This window comes from Hemicordylus capensis, chromosome 3 (genome assembly GCF_027244095.1).
Source record: "Hemicordylus capensis ecotype Gifberg chromosome 3, rHemCap1.1.pri, whole genome shotgun sequence".
Classification (NCBI taxonomy): Eukaryota; Metazoa; Chordata; class Lepidosauria; order Squamata; family Cordylidae; genus Hemicordylus; species Hemicordylus capensis.
Window position 1 is genome coordinate 42,069,392 of NC_069659.1, and position 23,857 is coordinate 42,093,248.

Sequence of the window (23,857 nt, forward strand, 5' to 3'; positions counted from 1 at the left end):
TGAGCTATCCAATGTGCTAATTCAGCATCTTTGCCAGAACATATACCCACCACGCTGATATTGGCTGAAAAAATGGTTCTCTCATCTGTTTTCAGCTTAGTTATAGTTGCCCTTGGAAAGGGTGAACAATGCAATTTGGAGCAGAATATACACTAGCAGATGAGCTACATAAAATCACAGGGTTTAAGGTGGTCAGTTCAAACTTAGTACAGAGAAATGGGATCATGTGGGGATGTCAAAACTGTGTTCTGTTTTTCAGACATAGTGAAGTAACTGCAGTCACATTAAGTACAGTCCAGGCTCAAATCTCCGCCCCCCTTCTCTTCCCTCGGACTAGGAGAGACCCTGCTGCAGGCCTGCACCAAAAGCCCAGCCAGAAGGTATGTGTATAACCCATGTTAATAAACCTGTTTAGTTACTAATATCAGTGTAGAGCCAAAGTGATCATGGGTTAACAGACAACACAAGCACAAAGTTCAATTTTTCTTTTAATCTAAATTATCATGATTTTTACATTATTGGCCTGTAATATCAGCACAACGCATTTTAAAATAAATGTGCCACAGATCCTATCCTTTTAAAGCGTTCACTAGAAACATTCATATTATAGAACAAACGCAAGCACAGGGGAAATCAATTGCCTTGTCTAGTCTCCCTCTCTTAACCTGCTACAGTATTGGATAGTTTGCTGTTACCAAAGATTCCTGGAAAGAGAGACACAACTTCTTGCCCCTATTTCCTGTATGACAGTAGTTCCTCTGAAGGCTTTCTCTTTTTATGTGGCCCTGAGCCAAACCACACACACACACACACACACACACTTATCATATGCTGACCATTTTTCTCCCTGCACAATGTTACAAGAACAGGAAAATACCACAGGCAGACTGATAGGCAGGTCAAAGACAAGTAGCCTGATGGTCTTCCTCAGCAGTGGTTTGTCCACACGGAGGGCAGCAGATCTGGAACACAAGAACATAAGACCAGCCCTGCTGGATCAGGCCTAAGGCTCATCTAGTCCAGCATCCTGTTTCGCACAGTGGCCCACCAGATGCCGCTGGAAGCCACAGGCAGGAGTTGAGGGCATGCCCTCTCTCCTGCTGTTACTCCCCTGCAACTGGTACTCAGAGGCATCCTGCCTTTGAGGCTGGAGGTGGCCCACAGCCCTCCGACTAGTAGCCATTGATAGACCTCTCCTCCATGAAGTTACCCAAATCCCTTTTAAAGCCATCCAGGTTGGCTGTCACCACATCTCGTGGCAGAGAATTCCACAAGTTGATAATGCGTTGTGTGAAAAAGTACTTCCATTTGTTGGTCCTAGATTTCCTGGCAATCAATTTCATGGGATGACCCCTGATTCTAGTGTTATGTGATAGGGAGAAGAATTTTTCTCTATCCACTTTCTCCACTCCATGCATGATTTTATAGACTTCTATAATGTCTCCCCGTAGTCATCTTTTTTCTCAACTAAATAATAGCTTTATATAAAAAATTGCTCTGGATTGAGATCACCTGACTCCCTATACAATAAATGACTTTTATAAAATAAATAAACAAATGAAGTGGCTGTCATCTTAGTTTTCACAGAGTGCAAAAGTCAGAGCAAATTTCCTGTCATTTTTCTTGGTTTATCCTTGTGGTATTTTTGGTTAATCCATTCCTTGACCCAGGCCAGCTTTTGAATGGGTATTCAAAAACTTGTATTCCAGTCCTGGAGTAGAGGTGGTGCTAACAAACAGCCCCCAGCAAGAGCCCTGAAGGCAGTCTGCACTTGCCTCTCTGCACATAGTATCTATTTCACTAAACTATTAATATTCCTGATTCCACTCCACTGCCTTGTCCTTGCATACCACAACTCTTTCCCTTGCATTCTACAATCCTGCCTATTTTTTATTTTTATTTTTATGTATTTATATAACTTGCCAATTGCCTCAAGGCAGTGTTCAACAAAATACAGTATGTAGTAAAATAAAAACAGCAAGAATATGCACAGTACAATAAAAATGCACATTTCAGCCGTACATTTCAGCACAGTAGAAAAAATTAAAATAAATAAAATAAATAAAAAATAATCCAGGTAGCATTTTCAAGTTGGCAGACTCCCGCCTCCACTCAAAAGCCTGGGTGAAAGGGAAGTTCTTCAGCTTTTTTCAGAAGGCCAAAAGTGAGGGGAGAAAATAAGTCTCCCCAGGGAGAGGTATTAAAAGCTATTTGTCCTTTCCCACCCACATCCGATTGTTCCTACATCTACTGCTACATTTGTAGAGGTGAACATGGTTTCCAGGGTTGAAGGACCAATTGCTTGGCTAGTAGAGCAACCCATACTGCAACAGGACTATGTTCCAATATTATACTGCTAAAATAATGTGTGCACTATTAAGTACAGTTTCCACCCTCTCTCCAGACTTACATGATCATTAGAGAGATGTATAAGATCTGCTCCTGAATATTTTAAAAGATGTTTCAATGAGATATCCACATTCCACAGAACATAATGGATGTCCTATGTTTTGACAACCACACAGTTCCACTGATAACTGTCTGCTGGGAACCAGCTTAGACTCCTTCCACTGCTTAAGGTTGTCTAGAAGGAACCAGTTCCATGTGCTATCATGGACTGTCTTTCTAAAAGGGACAGCTTACTTTCCCAACATCTACTGCTTTAAACAAATGACTGCACTATTGCAGTTAATGAGGAAAGCTACAACTAAATGATAAAATAAAGCACAAAGGTATGTACATATCTTAGCGTTGTTCAATGAGTCTTTCTAGAGCTCTTTGTGTCTGGTAGATAGATCTACATGGCCCTGACTTATTCTGCATTGGTTGATGCTTCAGTTTGTTCTGCTAGTTGATCTATATACAGTAGTCAGTAAGTAATGTATATGTTTCTACTGTTTTATGTATGGAACTTGTATTTCTTTAGTCTCCTTTTCTGAAACATCCAAAATATATTTCCTATTACGTTGCAAAATACTACAATTACGCATTATCACTTTGCATGAATGTGGAGAAGGTTAGCTAGCTAATGGTGCCCTCTGACACCAGAATGCATCATTATGCATGAACAATATAATTACGCTTCAGTGAGTATAGTTCTTGTGATCTGCCATCTTAATACAGCATATCTATCCATTTTAATAGACATTTAAATCATTCCTCTCTTTTGGAATAATGTCCACTAAGTTTGGAAGTTCATTTTTTAGTTCCCTGTGTAGTAGTTCCCTGTTTAGTAGCCCCATTCACAAATTATGTTGAACACTTGTACAAAGGGTATACAGGTACTTTATCTGTACAAAGGTACTGTGATTCACATGTTATGTTGAACACAGGTACAGCAATACATTTCCTATTTGTATTATGCATTTGAGTGGCCAGGTTCACTTTAACAATGAACTCAGGTACAGTCATTAACACAAAAACATGTACACGTGTACAGATATCTGCACACTCATACAGCACAATGTCTGAATAGGGCTACTATTGAGATACAGACTATGTATGTGCAAAAGGCAATGCCCTAAAGTTCAGCATTACCAAATATGGATCTGTTACTGAATGTGTGGCTTTCATAATAATAATAATAATAATAATAATAATAATAATAATAATAATAATAATAATAATAATAATAATCGATTTCTATACCACCCTTCCAAAAATGGCTCAGGGTGGTTTACAAAGAGAAATAACAAATAAGATGGCTCCCTGTCCCCAAAGGGCTCACATTCTAAAAAGAAACATAAGACACACACCAGCAACAGTCACTGGAAGTACTGTGCTGGGGGTGGATAGGGCCAGTTACTCTCCCCCTGCTAAATAAAGAGAATCACCACGGTAAAAGGTGCCTCTTTGCCCAGTTAGCAGGGGCAGCCTTTAGCAGCCTTTTTGCTATCTTGATTCCATTTTTAACTAAGCCATTGGATTGCTGATAAATTGGACCAGATGTGACATATTGAAAGCCATGCAAAGTTTTTTGAATTAATGTCAGGCAAGTTTAAGACCATTTTCAGACATTAATACATGTTGTGTGCCATGCCTTGAAAACAGGAACTTCAAGCACATACGATGATGTGCTGTCAGATTTCCTAACAGGGCTATTTCAGGATAGTGAGAGTAATAATCTAAGGCCAACAGGTAATAATCTAAGGCCATCTAAGGCCAACAGGTAAACGTTGCTAGAGGATCATCAGATGACCTCTTTGATTACTTAATGAAGCATGTTGTCATTTGTTGTGCGTTCTTCAGGTTCCTGACACATGCTTTCAGACACAGGGCAGCTTTTCTTTATGAAGTTGATACGAAAATGTCAAATTCCTCATTTGCACCACCCTAAAAGTACTGTCAAAAGTCATGGATAATGTCCAATAGTTATTTTTGGCAACAAATGGCACAGGGGAAAGGATCAGACTCTGCCCTTTCCCCATGAGCCAAGGCCCTAATCTGGATTGTCCTACCCACTGCAACTATTTCTAAACAAATAGTAAGCAAGGGAGAGATGATCAGATTTTGGCACTTAGCATTAGTTATCTGGGTTTTATGTCAGTTTCTGCAACAACCAGGAAAAAATCTTTCATAGAAGAACACATGCAACTTTTTACAATATATACCAAGCTCAAAGCATCCTTTTCTATCTGTGTCTACTATTACACTTGTTTTTGTGAGAGCTCTAGAGGAATATGCACTGGCTTCCAAGAATAATTGTTTGTCTGTTTTGCAACAGCTTTGCTCCAATTTCCTCTTCTGAAGCATCAGAATGACAATTTGGTTTGTCTTATTTGTACAAAAAATATTATATACCAAAAAAAGTTAGTACAAGGGTTACTTTGTTTTCTTCAACTTTTCAAACTCAGTGCCCAGAATTGCTAGGCAGGTTTGGAATATGAATATGTCTGGGCTCATAATGCTCAGCTGTATTGCAAATCTAGAATTATTTCCCCCAGAAATTCTTCTTTGATTCAGAATTATTCTGTAGAACATGATTCTGGACATGTATGCTCAGTAGGGATGTGCATGGAATGGATTTTGCATTTTGTTTTGAGCTTGAAACAAAACACAGGCGTCCAAAACATTTCGACAAAACAGCAGTCGACCTGCTTGTTTTGATGGAACAAAAACCCAAAACGTTTCGAGTGTTTCAGCCATAGGAAACAATGGGAAACATTAGGGACACCAAAGTGAGTTGGGTGGTAGGGCACGATGGTTGCTACCTATCAACCAAACCAAAAAAGAAATGGACAAGGAGGGAATTTTAACCTTTCCCAGAACCCCCCATAGGATCACAAGCCAGTGCTGGAAAACCAATCAGCAAGTGGGGGGGGGGGAAGGCCTCCAAAATGATGTTTTGGATCAAAATGGGTTTGTTCCATTTCGTACTTAGTACTTACCCCCCCGCCGCTCTTCCTCCTCTGGCGCAGGTGCTTTTAAAAATCTTCTTGGGGCGGCAGAGTTCCTCCCTGCTGCCCCTCACCCCGTCGTTGTCCTTCTAAGCTTGATACGATAAAGAGCTTGATACGATAAAGAGCTTGTGTTTGCCGCTGGCGCGCGCGCGCACCACATGACATATGTGGTGCGTGTATGCCAGCGGCATAAATGAGCACGCGCGCCGCAAAGGGTGCATGCGCACCACTAGCTCTTTATCGTATCAAGCTTAGAAGGACAACGATGGGGGCAGGGGCAGCAGGGAGGAACTCTGCCGCCCCAAGAAGATTTTTAAAAGCACCAGCGCCGGAGGGGGAAGAGCGGTGGGGGGGGGTAAGTACTACCACCCCCCCTGCTTAAAGTGACAGTCCCCTCAGTGCTGGACCACGCTTCTGTGGTTCCGTGCACAGCGCCGGAGGGGGAAGAGAGGCGGGGGGGGTAAGTACTACTACCCTCCCGCTTAAAGTGACAGTCTCCCGCCCATCCGAACCGCCGGAATTCCGGACCGGTCTGGAGGGCTTTTCCATTGTGCCAAACTGAACCATGCACACTACTATCTGTTTGTAGTCAGAAGTCCCATAATATTTTTGCATCTTCATTTTTTACCACTTTCTCAATTTTATGGTCCCACCAACCTTTGGCTACAGGTAGCTTGTGTTTTTTGCAGATGTTCCAGTGTATCATCCCTGCTACCTTGTCATGCCTTTGTTTGTAGTCAGTCTGTGCGATCTTTTTACAACAGCTGATTAGGTGGTCCACTGTTTCATCTGCTTCTTTACAAAGGCAGCACTTGCTGTTTGTTGTTGATTTTTCTACTTTTGCTCTTATTGCATTTGTTCTTAGTGCCTGTTCTTGTACAGCCAATATTAAAGCCTCTGTTCCTTTCTTCAAGTTGCCATTCCTAAGCCATTGCCAGGTCTTGGTGATGTTTGATTTTCCAGTTATATTGTGCAAATATTGACCATGCAGTGGCTTATTTTTCCATTTTTCTGCTCGGTTCTTGACTTCTTGTTTCTTGTAGGCCTGCTTTGTTTCATTGGTGTTGAATAGTTTCTCGTTATTGACCATTTTAAGTGCATCTTCTTCACTGTCCTTGATATATTCTTCAAGGCCTCTTTTCTCCTCCTCTACTATTTGATGGACTTGCAGCATTCCTCTTCCACCTGAGCTGCGAGGAAGGTATAGCCTATCTACATCACTGCGGGGGTGCAGAGCATGACTGATGGTCATTATTTTCTTGGTCTTACGATCTAGCGTCTCTAGCTCTGCCTAGGTCCAGTCTATTATTCCTGCAGTGTATCTGATAATAGGTATAGCCCAGGTGTTTATGGCTTGTATGGTGTTCCCGCCATTGAGTTTGGACTTGAGGATTTTTCTAACTCTCCTGATGTATTCACTTCCTATTTTTCTTTTAACTTTAGTGTGTGCGATGTTATCAGCCTGGAGAACACCCAAGTATTTGTAATGTTCTTTCTCTTCCAGGTTCTTGAAGTTGGTTCCACTGGACAATTCTATTCCTTCTGTTTTTGTTATTTTCCCTCTGTTCATTATTAATGCAGCACACTTGTCTAGTCCAAACTCCATTGATATATCGCTATTGAATATACGTACAGTGTTTAGCAGTGATTTGATTTCAGATTGGGACTTTCCACACAATTTCAAATCCATGAAGAGCAGAGTCCATGAAGAGCAGCTGTTTTATTTTACTTTATGTTTTAGATGTTTGGTATCCGAGGCCTGTTCTGTTCAGTGTTTGTGAAAGTAGAGTCATGGCGATTACAAACAACATAGGGGATAGTGAGTTCCCTTGGAAAATACCTCTTCTAATGCTAACCTGTCCAAGTGTCTCGCCATTGATTGTTAACTGTGTACTCCACTGGCTCATTGATTTTTTAAAATAAATATCTGAATGATTTTGCTGACACCAGTTGTTTCTTAACATTTTAGTATCCATGTGTGAGGCAATGAGTTGAAGGCCTTCTTGTAGTCAATCTATGCAACACTTAGATTTGTTTTTCTTCTCTTGCAATTTTCTAAAATCATTTTGTCAATCAGCAGCTGGTCTTTTGTGCCTCTGGTGTTCGGGCAATTTCCTTTCTGTTCAACTGGGAGCTGCTTATTAGTTAATAAGTGTTGCATTCCTTCATCTGATATCATTCCAGTTAATAATTTGAACATAGTTGGCAGGCAGGTTATCGGTCTATAGTTACTCGGAACTGCACCTTTTGCTGGGTCTTTCATGATGAGATGAGTTTTCCCAGTGGTTAGCCATTGTTCAATATCACCTCCTTGCCAAATGTGATTGAACTGTTTTGATAGTTGTTTATGAAGGCTTGTTAGGTGTTTAAACCAAAAGCCATGCAGTTCATAATTGCCTGGTGCAGTCCCATTTTTAATTTTCTTTGCTCTTTCTCTTATTAATTCTGGTGTTATTATTAGATCTTGCATTTGTTGGTTACATTTTTTGACCTCTCTTACCCATCCTGCTTTTTTTATTATAATCTATTGGATTGCCCCATAATTTCCTCCAGAATTGCACTTTTTCTTCTTTATTTGGTGTTTCTATGTTACTTGCAGTTTCTCTTTCTATGCTTTGGTAGAAACGTTTCTAATTCAACTGGGATTGGAGATTCTGCCTGTGTTGTGAAATTCTGGCTTTGTATCTGCTAATCTTCATCGACACTGCTGTTATTTGATGCTTTATTATTTCCAGGACTTCTCTAATTTTCCTTGAATCTAGGGGGTATTTTTGGATCAGATACTGTTTGGTGTTTTCATTCTTCAGCTTCTTGTCTTTCATATCTTTCAATTTACTAGCATCTGATCTAAGCCCGGTGATTTTATTTTCTAATCTAATCTTCCATTTAGGTGATGTACTACTTCCTTTTTTGTACAGGTCCACTGATCTTATATCTGAGCTCTTGTGTTGTTATTATTGCTGCACTGTACATTAGTTGGTTTTATTTATTTATTTATTTATTTATTTATTTATTTATTTATTTATTTTTATACCGCCTTTCGTTAAAAGAAAACCCCAAGGCGGTTTACAAAAATTAAAACATACAATAAAAGCAGTAAAAACATCAAGCTGAAAACATACATAAAAAAAAGACAGCAGATAAAAAACACACAAGAACAGCAGTAAAAAACGATTATGTAAAAGCCTGGGTAAAAAGCCAAGTCTTTAAAAGCTTTCTAAAAGCTGTGATGGAGTTGCAAATTCTTGGTTGTTATTTCTGCAAGTGCAGCATTGACAACTTTTAATGCCTGAGCAAGTTGTTTTTTGGCAACTGTTTTTAGAGCTGGAAGTTGAACCCTGGTGGTTGTTTGGTTCATGTGCTCAGTAATTTTTTGCTTTAGTTCTTGTTGCTTTTCTGTTAAACGGCATTCAGGTTTTTGAGGTGAAGGCAAAGGGGAGGTTGCCTGGTTTTGATTCTGAAACAGTTCAGCAACAGTGGCATCCTCTATTTCCAACACCTCCCCCACCGCCACCTGAGCAACAGTTGATGCTAATTCTTCTTCCATATCTTGAGCCTGTGTTGCTCTTTGCAGTTCTTCCAGCTCACCTCCTGTGAATACTTTATTTCTTATTATGAATCATCTCTAGTCTGCTAGCCTTTGTTCTGTTATTTCTGTATCTGGATGCTTCTCTTTCCAAATTTGGTCCATTCTTTTTAAATAACCTCTTCTAGTTGGACTAGACTTGTAATAGCAAATCATTATTTCTGTGTTGGCATTTTTCGTATATATTTTCGGGTTAAGCGATGTTTCTTCCAGTAACTCTGCAGTCTCCAGCCCTGATTGCTCAACTGAAGATCCTGAGTCCACTAGCCCACTTGCCACCAGATGTCCAGGGACTCCAGCACCTGGCGCGGTCCTTGTTGACCTGGGCGATGACTGATCCAGTATAGATTTATTAAAGTTACATATCACCATATTGTTGATGGGAGAGGCACTCTTTGTCTGGCTCTTCTGGTGAGACCTGTCCAGTATGGTTGGACCTCTGGCATAGCTCTCACCTTCCTCAGAGCACGCAAGCCCCACAATTACGCCAAGGTAGTGCCTCACTGGGGGTAAGGGTTTTTTTTTTTTATTGATTTAAAACATTTATATACTGCCCCAAACGCAAGTCTCTGGGTGGTTTACAACATGACAGCTTGTGGGCTTCCCAGAGCTATCTGGTGGGCCACCATAGGAAACAGGAAGCTGAACTTGATGGGCCTTGAATCTGATCCAATAGAGCTGTTCCTATGTTCTTTTGATATGACACTCACTGTCTTTAACGGAAACTCAAAACACTGAGCCATTTCTCATGAGCAGTGAAAAAAGGCTATAGGGTTTGCAGGGAGGAAGCCCTAAAGAGCTTACCTCCCCACAGACCATCATTCCACCTTCCCTGGGTGGGCAGATTGCCTGCCCAGACAAGCACCAACTGCTGCTGGCAGCTCCGAGGGCCGGGGTGCCGGGACATGTTGCCCTGCATCACCCCATCCCCTGGAGCTCCAACTCCACAATGAGTACACGGTGCATTATGGGGATCCCCCCCTCCCTGAGCCTGCTAGCCGCAGCTGACAAATGATTATAAAAACAAGGCTAAAGCAGCACTCACTCCCTTAACCTCGTTTTAAAAGGAGGCTTCATAGGTGGATTTGCTGCCATGATTGGCCCAGTCCTGGTGGTACACACACACACACACACACACACACACAGAGGCTGGGGTCCATTAACCTGGTTTTGCATGTGCATGTGAATAGCCTCACTATCTCCCTCCTACGCAAACTGTATAATTAGCAGATTGAATATTCACCAATATTCCAAACATTATCGATAAGAATTTTTTTGAGGAGGCTGATAACTGTACCTTGTCAAACTGTGGTTGCTATTTATTTTATTTTTTAAAGACAGAAGACCAAATGGTGCTTCTAGCATCATGCCTGTGGCTTTCAGACATGTAACTTCTAGAACCTACAGAACACAGTAGATGTGTTTATCCACTGAGAATCACACACGTAGCTCCACTGATAACTGTCTGCTGTGAACCATCTTAGTCTTTTACCACTCTACCAGTTAGGGCTGGCTGGAAGGAGGGAGGGACAGAGATCTACCAAAGACAAATTACAGGAAATAGAGACTATCCTTGATAAATCGAGTCAATTGAAGCATATGCTCCTGAGTTGCTAAGAGGACTTTGACATCTCCCAACATTTCCTTTCTGCTTTATTCACTGCTATAGCCTCCAGTGTTACCTCTAACAGTGATTCCCAGATGTTGTTGACTACAACTCCCATAATCCCCAAGCAAAAGCCATTGCAGCTGGGGATTTTGGGAGTTGTAGTCAACAACAGCTGGAAATCCCTGTTAGAGGGAACACAGCTTGCCTCCTTTCAGCTCCCCAGCCTTAGCTGCTCTTGTGCCTAATTTGACCTGCCCATCAAAAGAACGAACTTCAGAAGGTTAAGAACATCCAGAGATATATAAACAGCAATGCCAATTCCCGGAGTCAGTAAATCAATTGACTGAATGGGGTTTTCATTCAACAAGGTTCCCACTGTCACAAAACCCCTCCCAAGTCAGGTGTATATATATTTAAAATGAAATCAAACAAGATGCTTTGAAGATCAGATAGCTGATGAGAGAACACAACCAGTATAAATCTAAATGGAACTGCAACAGTTACTTCAGGGCTTTTTAAAAAGGAAATTTAGAACTGCACATTGGTATGTGAGTGCAATTCACATGTGTAGTGTGCATCACTGCAAAACACACCTGTGGATTTTTCTTGCCTGTGCACACATACTTGTTGTCTAGAGTTGCATACTATGACATTCTGAATCCTACACAGAGTGGGAGAAAATCCTTAGAACTGGGCATTTGATAGCACTATTGCAGAAGTGTTATTCATATTCATTAGACTCTATGGGGAATAGCAGGGAGTCTGTGGGAAGCATCTGTGGCACTGGGAAGAGAAAGAGGCATGCTTGATCATGGTCAGGGTTTTAGAGGAGCCTGGACTACTCACTTTTACTTTGTTGTCAGTCACTTCTACATAATCTAACACAATACAATTTTTGAATGATATGCATTTTTGAACTGCACAAATGTTCTTTTACAATTGCACATTTTTTAAAAAAAGAACTGCATGTTTTGAGTCTGGTTGCACATTTTAAAAAGTCCTGAGTGACACATCCAGGGGAAAATTCATCTGAATTTAGAGTTTCCTGAAAACAGTTTCAAAATACCCATTACACACTCTTTTACTATGCATTTCTCCTCAAGAAACATCCTTTAAAATAATTCACAAGTAACAGAAAGTCTGATTTTTTAAAAAAGAATTATAGACTTACCTGCTTTTTCTTTGTGCGGCATCTGAGGTAGCATCTGCAAGAAAGAATTATTTTTCTTAGTTGGCAAAACATTTTGCTTCTCAGATCACAAAGTTGCTCAAAGTAAGAGAGGACTTTAAATTATGAGACATTGCCCATGTTTGACTAATTCTGTGAAACAACTGCTCCAAAAGATGATTTGGTGCTAATAATAAACACAATCCAACAAAAAGGATAAATTGAGATCTTGATGTGCAGCTGTAAAGGAATATTGTGAGGCAGACTGTGAATCCACTAAACAGCACTCTAGATCCAGGCTAATGTTGCACTAGTGTAATGCTCATGGGCTTCAGCGGGGTTGGGGGGAGAGGGAGCACTCCTTCCCTGGACTGAGTCAGTTCCCATTGAATTCAGTGATGCATACTGGAGCATGAACATAGGAAGCTGCCAATAATAAAGTCAGACCATTGGTCTATCTAGCTCAGTATTGTCTTCACAGACTGGCAGCGATTTCTCCAAGGTTGCAGGCCGGAGTCTCACTCTCAGCCCTATCTTGGAGAAGCCAGGGAGGCAACTTGGAACCTTCTGCTCTTCCCAGAGCGGCTCTATTCCCTGAGGGGGAATATCTTTCAGTGCTCACACTTCTAGTCTCCTATTCAAATGCAACCAGGGTAGACCTTGCTACTAAAGTTTTGCTTGCTACCACAAGATCAGCTCTCTTCTAATAATAAGATGGCTCGCTTTGCCCCCCCCCTCCTAGTCCTGCAGACGCAGAAGAAGTGGACACATTGCACACACATTGTGCAACCCTGTATGTGTCCTAGAGAAATCATTGCATTAGTGGTGGTTGTGCAACATCACAGAGCACCACATCCTCATGAGTTGCTCAGACTTCTTTAGTGTGCACAGCTTCTCTCATTGAGCTAGCACAACACTTGCCTCGATGTCAACCAGTGGATTCGTTTCCCCCTATCCTTTTGTAATGCATGAGTACAGGTGAATTAACTAGTATTTGTGTGCACAGAATTTGGTTGTTTTAGTTCTTCCACAACAGAAAGTACTAGGTGTGATTTTGTGTAGTTTGTTCAAGGTGACTCATTGCATAGACATCCAAACATTTGATGGCCATGCAGATTGCTGAAGACTAACCTTATCGGGGGGTGGGTATTGTCCCTACACAGCTCTAGATTTCAGAGGGCCCTCATCAAACTGCTTTTAATGGGTACCCTCCTATCTAGCTGGGCCCCAAGACAATCTCTCCACTGTCACCACCACATGAAGTCTATGGTTGCAAAGCTGTACTTACTTCTGAGTAAACATGCATAGGGTTGCATTATAAAAGTGAGTTATAGAAATAATGGCAATGCACTTACCTAATTTATTTGTAGCAAATGGAGCACTATACTAATGGAGCACTATGATCATGTTTAAACTTATGGAAATATCCAAACTAAGCCACAACAACTATGAATGAGCATAGCTTAAGCCAAGCCAAATGCTGGCACACCACCTGCTTGTCTAACCAATTAAGAAAAAAAGCCCATTTGCTCACAGCTCAGCTGTAGTAATTTTACAAGTGAATGCTTCAAACAATATTCAGAGACAAGTACACTGTGTTAAATGCAACACATAATTTTACTAGGGGTTGTTAAAAATAAGCAGCAACCAGTCAAGCATTAAAATATTAATTCAATTTTATTTCTTACTGATATACGGCATCTTTGACCACAGCTGAACTACTCCTTATTTTGCACTGTGGCTACTGATATAGTGGTTAGAGTGTTGGACTAGGGCAGGGGAGATCAAGATTCAGGCCACGTTCAGACGTAAGTCAGAACCATGGGTCCATTGGATCCGTGGGTCCCGCCCCCCATGCTTACCTGTCCAGATTCAGATGTACACACTGGCCAACTCTCTTCAGTCTGCACGATTACAGAGAAGAGGAGGAACTGGCTGCTGGGCTTCCTCCTTTGTTTGATGGACAGCCATGGCAGCCAATCAGGATGGAGAGAGGGAGCAGCCTCCTTCCCTCAATTCCAGTCCCAGGGAAGGCTGCCTCCATTACTTAATTCAGACGTAATGGAGGCAGCCACAAATTGGAGGCTGGGGCAGCAAACCTCACATCACACTGAAGGTTCAAATTGGAGTTTGGTGAGTGACCCCTGGGGTTGAGTTAGGGTCCAAATTGTGGTTTCCCACTTTCAGACATTCAGGTTTGCCGACCTCTGGCTGCTCTGTCTCCGGTTCCCCGTTATGTCCGAATCCAGCCTCAGAGTCTCTCTCAGCCATGAAACTCACTGGGTGACCTTGGTCCACTCTCTCTACATGGGAATGTAGGAAGCTACCTTATACTGAGTCAGATTATTAGTCCATCTAGGTCAGTCTACACTGACTGGTAGCATCAGGACTCTCTCTCAGCCCTGTCTTGGAGATTCCAGGGATGGGACTTGGAACCTTCTGCATGCAAGCATGTAGATGGCTAGTTCCAGAGCAGCTCCTCCCTAAGGGGAATATCTTACAGTGCCCACACATCAAGTCTCCCATTCAATTGCACACAGGGAAGACCCCATTTAGCAAACGGGACAATTCATGTTTGCTACCAAAAGGCCAGATCTCCTCCCTCTCTCTCTCTCAACCTAACCTACTACTTCAAAGGGTTGTTGTGAGGATAAATGGGAGGGGAGATAGGAGATTAACATATTGGAACGCACCTGTATTGAGATGCAGTCTGTGAATTGGTTTTAAGCCCTATTTGGGCATTATAACAAAGATGATTGTATGTGAGTCCTACCCCAGCATTGTAAGTCCCACCCTGGCACATCACTCACCCCCTCACTGGCACTACTCAGAGTTACAGTGGCATTTGTCTGAAGAGGCAAACATCATATCTGTGATGGCAGGTGCTTCTGTGATCAGGGGGTTGGGGTGCCCCAGTCTCTCAATCATGGAAGCATGCACCATCATGGAGACAGTATTTGCCTCTTCAAATGTCACTGTAACTGTGAATGGCACCAGCGAGGGGGTGACGGGCCAGGACTTCAGGCCTTGCTATAGTACTCATGTACATGTGTCTTTTATATCAAGTCCAAACAGGACTTAACTGAAATGTTAAAACAGACAGAGGCTTTACAGAGGCACCCCACACTCATTTATTTATTATTACAAACAAACACACAAACCAATAAATAGTTAAGACATTCCAAACTTGGGAAGGTTATGGAAAGCAAGGGGCAAGCAAAGCTGTGATGAAATCAGTGCAGTTTGAAATCATTGTACCTTTATATACTAGTAGAATAGTAATAAATAAATAAATAAAATTAATTAAATAAAACCAGGGATGAAGGAGATTTCTTAACCACAGCTCTTTCCACAAAGCATTAAATGGGAGATTCCAAAAGATCGTGGAAATGAGTTCTGAGGTACTTGGTAAGTCAAGATGTCATGATCCCAGCCTGAGCAGCAACATGATCTGACCCTGAGGAGTGGGGAGGCATCAAGCTGGAGAAGCCAGCACCAGCCCCAAACCATGACACCGGGCTGGAGCCTGAATCAGCCAGCTAGGAAACCCTGGAATCAGCACTCACTGAACCTGAGTCCCCTAATGAACCAGCCTATTCCACACCTATCTATCTAATCTATCAAAAATGTCTTGCTTTCTCTCAAGCCTGCACATCAGCACCATCAATGGGCCAGAATGAACTTGATGGAATAGAGGAGAAGTGCTGGACTCCAGGCCAGAGGACTCCCTTTAAATCTCTCTGCATCCTGGGTAGGAGGCTAGGAGCAGCGGTCTGAGCCTGGATGTACATACCTCATCCAATTTCTGACCCTTGTTGAAACAAGTTGCTCACTTGGAGCTATCCAGGGTTCTGCAACCCTGACTGCCTTGCCTTACCTCACCTCACCTGTTCCTAATTGTGGGACAGGACACAAGGTAAGGAAATACATTTCTGATTAACCAAGGGTCTCGACTCTTTGTGTAATGACTGCTTCTTTCCTTAATACTGGAAGCGAATCCAAAGCTTATGTCTGGCTGCCAGAAGAAGCCCAGCACTTGCTACTTAGATGAATTGGCATAAAAAGACAGGAAAGAGGGGACGATTGCCTCGGAATTTGGTTAAAATCAGTGTGATGCCAAATCACTGTAAAAGCTCTGCTTTACTTCCTTTTCCTTTCATCTTGTCATAATATCCAATATCCATGTGATTATTAAGTGCCTTGTGTTATAAGGGTTACCCAAAGAGATGCTGCTGCTTTCAAATGTACCCTCACTTAAAGCATATAATCATACAAAACAATTCAGATGTGCCCTGTGCCTGCCTAGAATAGAAACACTGCAGGAAGATACTGATGCATACCATGGAAGGGTCCTTGGATGTTTCTCAGGAAGGTCATTTGATTTCATTGAAAAAAAATTGTAACGAGATGTTTGTCTGCATTGCAGAGGGCCATAAAAATCATTCAGTCGCTCAGTTGCTTCCCCAAGGAGCAAAAGGTACCGAGACTGGCTCATTTTGGCAATCCTCGTATTTGAAAAGTGACAGAGGCAATTTAAAAACAATTTCAGGGGGAACATTAGATTTTTTTTCTCCCTTGCTTTTTCAATCGACTCTGTCCTATGTGAATTAAAAACATGAACTGTTCATTTTATCTAAATGGATTTAGCATAGAGAGATGATGGGAAACAGATTTAAAGTACTTTGTGAAAAACAATACGGCATCTTTATTTTTGCGATGAATTTTATATGCATTATATAGGCCACAGGAGATTTTGAAACCCACAGTGATTGGACTGATTGGCTTATATGCAAATTCCTCTCCTTGGCCTGATATAGAAAGCAGGATTGTAACAGTAACCAGTAATGGTCATGCTGATGCATAGTTGTATAAAAATAGGATACATTTATTTATTTATTTATTTGAGACATTTAATATACCGCCCACTCCAAAGACTCTGAGTGGTGTACAACAACAGGCAAACAGGCAACATTAAAAATTGCATTACATTAATAATTAAAAATTATTAAAGAACTAAAGTAACTACCAGAGAAAAGAAAAATGAACTACAGGGCAAAGGCCTGGCGAAAAAGAAAAGTCTTCAGTAGCGATTTATAGATCGGTAAGGAAGGTGCTAGCTGGATCTGCAGGGGGAGAGAGTTCCAGAGGAGCGGGGCAGTAACCAAAAAGGCCCTTTCACGGGTCCTAGAGCCCCGAACATCTCGGAAATCAGGGACTGAGAGAAGGGCTGTCTGAGATGTTCTAATCGGACGGGATGTAACTGGATGGGAGAGGCGGGTCTGTAGGTAGACAGGTGCCAGGCCCCACAAGGCTTTGAAGGTCAGAACCAGGACCTTAAATTGAGCTCGGAAGTGAATAGGCAACCAGTGCAATGACTGTAGGAGAGGTGTTACCCTGTCATTATTAACATACATGTCTAGAGTGCTTGGTCAATCCAATGGTTAAAGTGACATGCATTTACGTACATGGAGCCTGTATTGACAAGTTCAGTAGTACACCACACCAGACAACTCCAGCCCTCAAATATTGATATCATTTTTATCAAAGCTGTTAATCAAAAGAGGTTAGGAATTTGATGTTATGAGTCATTTTATTCAGTTTGAGTGCATCTCAGTTTAAAGCCTATCTTTGCCGTCAAAGCTGCCTCAAAGTCAACAGTAGATGCTTGTGTCAGAATTATAAAATCGTATCACTTCCAACAGCATAACAAAAACAATATAATCTAGCCTCCTTATTGATTAAAAGTATATTTTCATTGCCTTCTTTAACAGGAGCATGCCCAGGGAACAAGCAGAAGAAGAAACAGAAGAACTTTGACAGCTTCGTGGAAGAGCAGTTGAATCAATTTTGCTGCACAATGAGTGGTGAGAAGTTCCAGGGGCAATCCTGCCTAGGTTTGATTTCCTTTGGATGAAGGAGTGCTGGAGAGCTGTGGCATTTTTGAAATATTTTCTTTCACAAAAATACAGGAGTGCATAAGTGAGGGCACTCCTACAAAGCAGAGGATCCCCTACCTCATATCAGATCTCCAAGTCCTTAAAGACGCGTAAACTTTAACAATTCCCCAAAAATCAGCCCTCTGCCCATATCCTTTGAAAAAATTCAGGTAGCTTCCTTTACCCTACCTGGCACTATCACCAACCCCACACTGCTCTAGGCCACCCCTTTGCCCCCCCCGCGTGAAGCTATCCATTTGCTGACACCTCAATGCTTCTCTATGGGGGAAAACCTTAAAGACACGTAAACTTCAACAATTCCCCAAAAATCAGCCCTCTGCCCAATCACTCTGAAATTGGGGTGGTAGCCACCCATTAGGCACTACCACCTCACCCCACTCTTTTTGCCCAGATCCCACTCTATGCCCCCGAACTGCCCCAAAGACACTAAAACTTCAAAAAATTCCCCAAAAATAAGCCCTTTGCCCAATTCCCCTGAAATTTGGGTGGTAGCCTCCACCCATTAGGCACTACTACCCCACCCCACTATTTTGCCCCTGGGACCCATTTTTCCTTCCAGAATCTATTCAGATTCAGATTCGGATTTAATCCGAATCCGGACCGAATCAGGGGTGATTCGGGTGGCACAGATTCAGGCACAGAACAGATCGGGGGTGATTCGGTTTGGGTCCCAAACTGAATCACCGAAAACCCGAATTGCACACCCCTAACCTCTGGTTACTGGAACTGCAAACTCTTGGCACAAGCAGCAAGTTGGGCTTATTTTGTGATGTGTGAACTGCGAAGTGTTGGGTTCCTAAGAAGTACATCCTTCCATCACCCGATATCTGCAAACCAACTTCAAATGTTGGTGTTGGTTGGTGGAGGGTAGTACTGCTTGGGAACTCGGCATTTTTGGGTTCACACATCACAAAATGAACTGAACTTGTCGCTTGTGCTTGGAGTGTGCACACACAGGAACTGGAGGTTCCCATCAGTTGGACTTGTTGTGGGTCATCTGAGCACGCTCAGAGAGCCCTGAACTCCTTAGGAATTTTCACCAAGTCACAGCTCTCTTGTCTTTTCCAAACTGCGAATCCCTGTTTCTTCACACAAGGGCATTATGAGGCTATTCTCATGCACAGCTAAAATGGAAGCCCAGCACGATTTTAGCCGCACGTGAGAACCAACGGGAGACAAGAGGCTCCTGGCGGTGGCTTAGCGGCAAACCTTTCTGGGTAGCCCACCTCTTAACCCGGGTTTCGGGTGCAAGGACACCCAACAAGCAGGTTAAGTGATCGTGTGTCATTGCGGCACGGCTTTGCACCACACTGACTCACAAGTACCACACTGACTACAACAAGCCTCCCAGTGTTGGGAGGCTCCCCAGAAGGCTCACGTGGTGCTTTCAGGGACTTATGGGGGTCAGGAGGCCCTCAAACCCTGCAGCTTGCACTGGCTCAGTGACGAATCCGGTATTTGACAACTGAGCGATTGTCTGCGGGGAGAGCGGATCAAACCATTTCTCTGCACAAACCCCCTTTAGGCTCTTCACAACTGCTCGTGTGAAGAGCCTCTATATCTGATTGATCCTCTAAGCTGTGTGCATGTGTGTGATATATGTATGTGTGTGTATATATATTCTCCAACTTCAGAAGAGTATACTGTTGAAACCCAGTATTTACCATTTATCAGAAAACCATCTCCTAACTGACTGATTAACCAACAATTAGCTATTCTGGACTATTAGACCAATTCTAGACTATTCTAGGCCAATTTGTCTGACAAAAAGATTATTGACCAGCAGTCATAATAATTTAAAATATTTATGTCTGTACAAGTTTCGAATATTTGTGAGAGGGCTAATACATGCCCCAACTCCCTTGAATGATAATTTGGATCCATCAGTTACCCGTTATGAAGTTTTTAATGAAATTTTTGAAGAGAAAATCTCTTGATTTTGAGCTGAACTAGATTCAACAGCTATTGCAGAGTCTACTGTGGAGGTATCCAGCAGGACATGTCCAGCAGCTTAATGGTTAAATTGGATCAATTTCAGTTCATGACTCCCAAGGATGTGGACAAGCTCCTTAGGACACTTTGTCTTACTAACTGTTCTCTTGAACCTTGCTCAGCATGGCTTATATGATTAGCAAGGAGGTCATTGGAGTGGGTGTGTTAATAAGTGGTTAAATGATTGCTTAAAATATATCCAGAGGCCAACAGATTGATTGGCTGGTTATGTCAGAGTTTGAAATGTATAGCCTGGATTTTCCCTGACTCCCTCAGCAAACTAAGAAACAAAAATGATGTCCAGGCAGTCAGGGACCTTTAGGATTCCTACATGTAGACTAGCATTGAAATGTAATTCCTTTGTCTTCTGAAAGCATTTCCCCACTTAGGATTTAGGAATAATTGTTTGCCCTGCACTTTGTTTCACCAGTACCAAAGAGCTGGTCTTGTGGTAGCAAGCATGACCTGTCCCTTTAGCTAAGCAAGGTCCACCCTGGTTGCATATGAATGGAGACTAGAAGTGTGAGCACTGTCAGATATTCCCCTCAGGGGATGGAGCTGCTCTGGGAAGACCAGAAGGTTCCAAGTTCCCTCCCTGGCTTCTCCAAGATAGGGCTGACAGAGATTCCTGCTTCAACCTTGGAGAAGCCGCTGCCAGTCTGCGTAGACAATACTGAGCTAGATGGACCAATGGTCTGACTCAGTATATGGCAGCTTCCTATGTTCCTAAAACACATTTAATGAGTGGTCACATCATCGGCACTGAGAACACCTGCATAGATACAGTGCTACAGTAGTAAACATTTCTCTGCTGCATACCTCTACAGAACAATAATGTGTTGAACATTACCGTGGCTGTCATTTGTAGACAGAGTTGCCACACAGGGGTCCTATGCTTTAAACAGTCTCCTGACTTGTAGAAAGTTAACAGGTCACGTTTTTCATCATCATGACAGGAAATCCTTAACTTGCTAGACTTATTCAAAATAGATGAGCAGTTAAGTGCACATGAGCCACCTAATGGTGTAGTGGGGAAATAACTTGCCTAGTGAGCAAGAGGTTGCTGGTTCGAATCCCTGCTGGAAACACCTATATCGTGCAGCAGTGATATGGGAAGATGCTGAAAGGCATAATCTCATACTGCGTGGGAGATGGCAATGGAAAACCCTGTCTGTATTCTACCAAAGATAACCACAGGGCTCTGTGGTCGCCAGGAATTGACACTGACTAGATGGCACAACTTCAAGTGAACATGAGAAGATCTACTGGGGGGAAAGTAGAGAACTCTCTGGTGTGTGGATTTTATCCTGTTTCCCTGCTGCAGTGGATGAAGCCCCAGTCTAGCATTGATAGCTGGCTAACCATGGAAATGTAGTGAAGGAGAGGGAGGATAACCTTGATGTTTAGAAAATCCTGGTTGCTCCCTTAAACAAATGTTTTAAATGTCAGTACAGGTTAGTTCCAGAGCTGGAGATGGGGATGCATTATATTCAGTGAAAAGTCTTGAAAACGATACTTAAATGGCAGAAGATTGCGGTGCGGCGTGAGGGTATGGGTAAGCCTTGCACTTTAAAACATGTTTTAAAGCAGACACATGAAGTGTTTATATCTGTATATAGTCATACTTTCATTTTAAAATAAACCTTTGAAAACAATTGTAAAATTACCCTAGGAATGAGGTCAAGGACATGTGTTTCAGTGATGTCAAGGAGTTGCCACACATCTTTTTTCAAGCAGACTTTGGATGAATATAGACCTTGTAGACCTTATCCCATCTGATAATGTCTCCCAAGGCTTCCATGTAGTAAGCTCAGTGTCTGTATTCGCCCTTTGCCTCCCTTCTGGAAGGAAGAATCAATTTTCACTGGTTCAGCAAGAACGAGACTGAAAATGACAAACCAGTTCCACCAGTGCTTGCAGCGGTATAGGGGGGAAAATAAAGTGGGGGGGGGTTTCAGATGTTCAGATTGCATGCAGCAATGGTGCTATCAAATTGCCCCCAACCCCTAGGAACTGTTACATCTGTCTCCAGCTTCAGATGTCTATCTTGAGCAAATGGATATGACTTGCTGTTATTCTGTTCTGCTGCATCTGTCTTTCTGTCTGCTGTCCCAAACTACTTCCTCTTTGCTTTGCTTCATTCAGCTTGTGTTTCGCTTAACAGCCAGCTTCTCTAGATTATGGTCTTGGCTGCAGTATCTGGCTCTGGGCTTGTACTTTTGATTAAAATCATTGACTTTGTTGAGCCTGAAGTTAGAGCCTGACATTTATGTATGGAAGAAGCAACCTACAACTCTCCTTGTACTGATGCATTTCTAACCATCTCTAACATGATAGCAACATTCTGCTTCAAAATGGGCAGACTTCCTCTCCTGGTTGCTTATTTGGCCAGCCCTCTAGTGTGTACTGAAGTTCTTGGAACAGGATTGCACCCCCTGGCTGCCTCTTTTGATAAAAAAAACACTGACATCCTCTTCAGGGCACTTGCCTTTTTTGGAACACTACAGGATGGGCATTGAGGATTTGATTTACAGTTTGCTTTTCTCCAGGTCCAACTTACATATGTCTTCTCAGTCCAGTCCGAGTTCTTTCAGTCAAGACCTGTCAAACAAGCTTGGCCTCTTTCTTTTCATTACTGGTGCTGTAGGTCCCTCTGCTGTTCTTTATATTTCACAGGGATACAGACTGATCCTATTGTTGGAATCGCTCCTTGGTGCAAGCTTGTGGTTTCACTTTTGCTTTTACCCCAGGATTCAGACCAGCTTATAAAGCTTTATGTTCATCACTATAAACACCCCTGTATCAATTTCCACACAACCAGGGCATTTAATGGTAAAAGTACTTTGTTGAGCTCCATGTTTCTTTACCATTACAAAATACACAGTGTGGACAGCCTCTTCTGTCCTTTCTTCCTCCTGCAGGTAAACACGCGTTCTGCTTCCTTCTGTTTGGCATGGCAAGGATCACTTTCATGGCCTTGTTGTGTTGACTGAAAATCCTGTCTTTACTTGCTGGCTAAGTGGCCAGCATTTTAAACATCTATGGCTCTGAGACCTTTTTATGTTGACAAACTCAGGCTGAAAGAACTCCTGCACAACAGAAGTGCCTTTCTGAACCTTTTGTTATGGACTTTATTTTTGCTTTACAGAATCTATAGGAGTCTCCTTGTTTTCTAGATGCAAATCCTTTCAGTTTCTCATTGCTCCTTCCAAACATGTTGCCAATTCTCCCGGTTTAGCTGAAGTCAATTTCTTTCTGCCAACAACTTCCTTTGAAACCTATCTCTCAACATATCATTCAGAACATTACCAAATGAGCAGTCCCATTGACTTTCTGAGCTCAGCTACATATTCTGCGAAAGACTCTCCTTCTCTTCTTATCCTATTATAAAATTTAAAAGCAATCCACAATAATGTTTTGATTTGGAGTATAATGTTCTGTAAAATCTTTTGCCAATCTGTTAAGACTTTTGTCTCCTGGCATCTAAGGTTACAGCAAGCTTTTCAAGAGGGAGTATGTTTTGCTACCACACACTGAGAAAAATTCCTTTCTATTTATCCAGATCTGTGATATCATTTGCTTGAAAACAGTGGTCCAGTCTTTTAGTACATTGCTGCCAATACGCCTTAAAAAAAATAAATCAAATTCCTAAATTTTCCCATCGGATGCCGTAGCTAGATCTTCTTGTCACCACTTTTGTGTAGGAGTGTGCTCCAGAAGTAAACAACTCTTACTTGTAATTTGCAGTCAGATATGATTCTTTATTGCTAGGCAGAACACATTAACTGAAAGGAAAAAGTAAAAGAAAATCCAAGAATTGAGCCTAACTCCAGCCTAATAAAAGGTTCTAATATAGGACTCATTAATGGTCATATTACTATAGTTTGTCCTCCCTCTAAATAGTCTTTTTCAAGAAACACCTGTGGGTGGGCAGGACAAATGGTAAATGGCCCTCTTGTAAAGCTATAACCACGAGTCTCTTTGACTTTTAGTAGTTGGCTGGAGCAATTACTTAGAAGCTATTTACATGCACAGGCAAAACCGGGCTAAGGAAGCCTGTGCATTTGTACTGCTGGGATTGGGCCCAATCCCAGAGGCACCTCGGCAGTAAACCCACATCTGGACCCACCCTCTTAAACGAGGTTA

At 42.1% G+C, this 23,857-nt stretch overlaps 1 protein-coding gene and 1 long non-coding RNA gene across 6 annotated transcripts in view; one reads left to right on the forward strand and one right to left on the reverse strand.

Annotated features, from left to right (window-relative positions):
• Window positions 1-23,857, reverse strand: part of STARD13 (StAR related lipid transfer domain containing 13) — a 387,713-nt gene that overhangs the window by 261,674 nt on the left and 102,182 nt on the right. For all 3 annotated transcript variants that reach the window (XM_053307369.1, XM_053307370.1, XM_053307371.1), the window contains one exon: window positions 11,766-11,799. In XM_053307369.1, coding sequence (XP_053163344.1) covers window positions 11,766-11,799 — 34 coding nt within the window. The remainder of the gene's footprint in view (window positions 1-11,765; window positions 11,800-23,857) is intronic.
• Window positions 1-23,857, forward strand: part of LOC128349973 (uncharacterized) — a 55,795-nt gene that overhangs the window by 14,054 nt on the left and 17,884 nt on the right. Inside the window, exons 2-4 of one of the 3 annotated variants that reach the window (XR_008319097.1) lie at window positions 260-380; window positions 17,534-17,626; window positions 21,161-21,266. This is a non-coding gene — a long non-coding RNA (uncharacterized LOC128349973). Of the gene's footprint in view, window positions 1-259; window positions 381-17,533; window positions 17,627-21,160; window positions 21,541-23,857 lie in introns of those variants that run through there. The other 2 variants (XR_008319096.1, XR_008319098.1) reach the window with 2 other exon arrangements.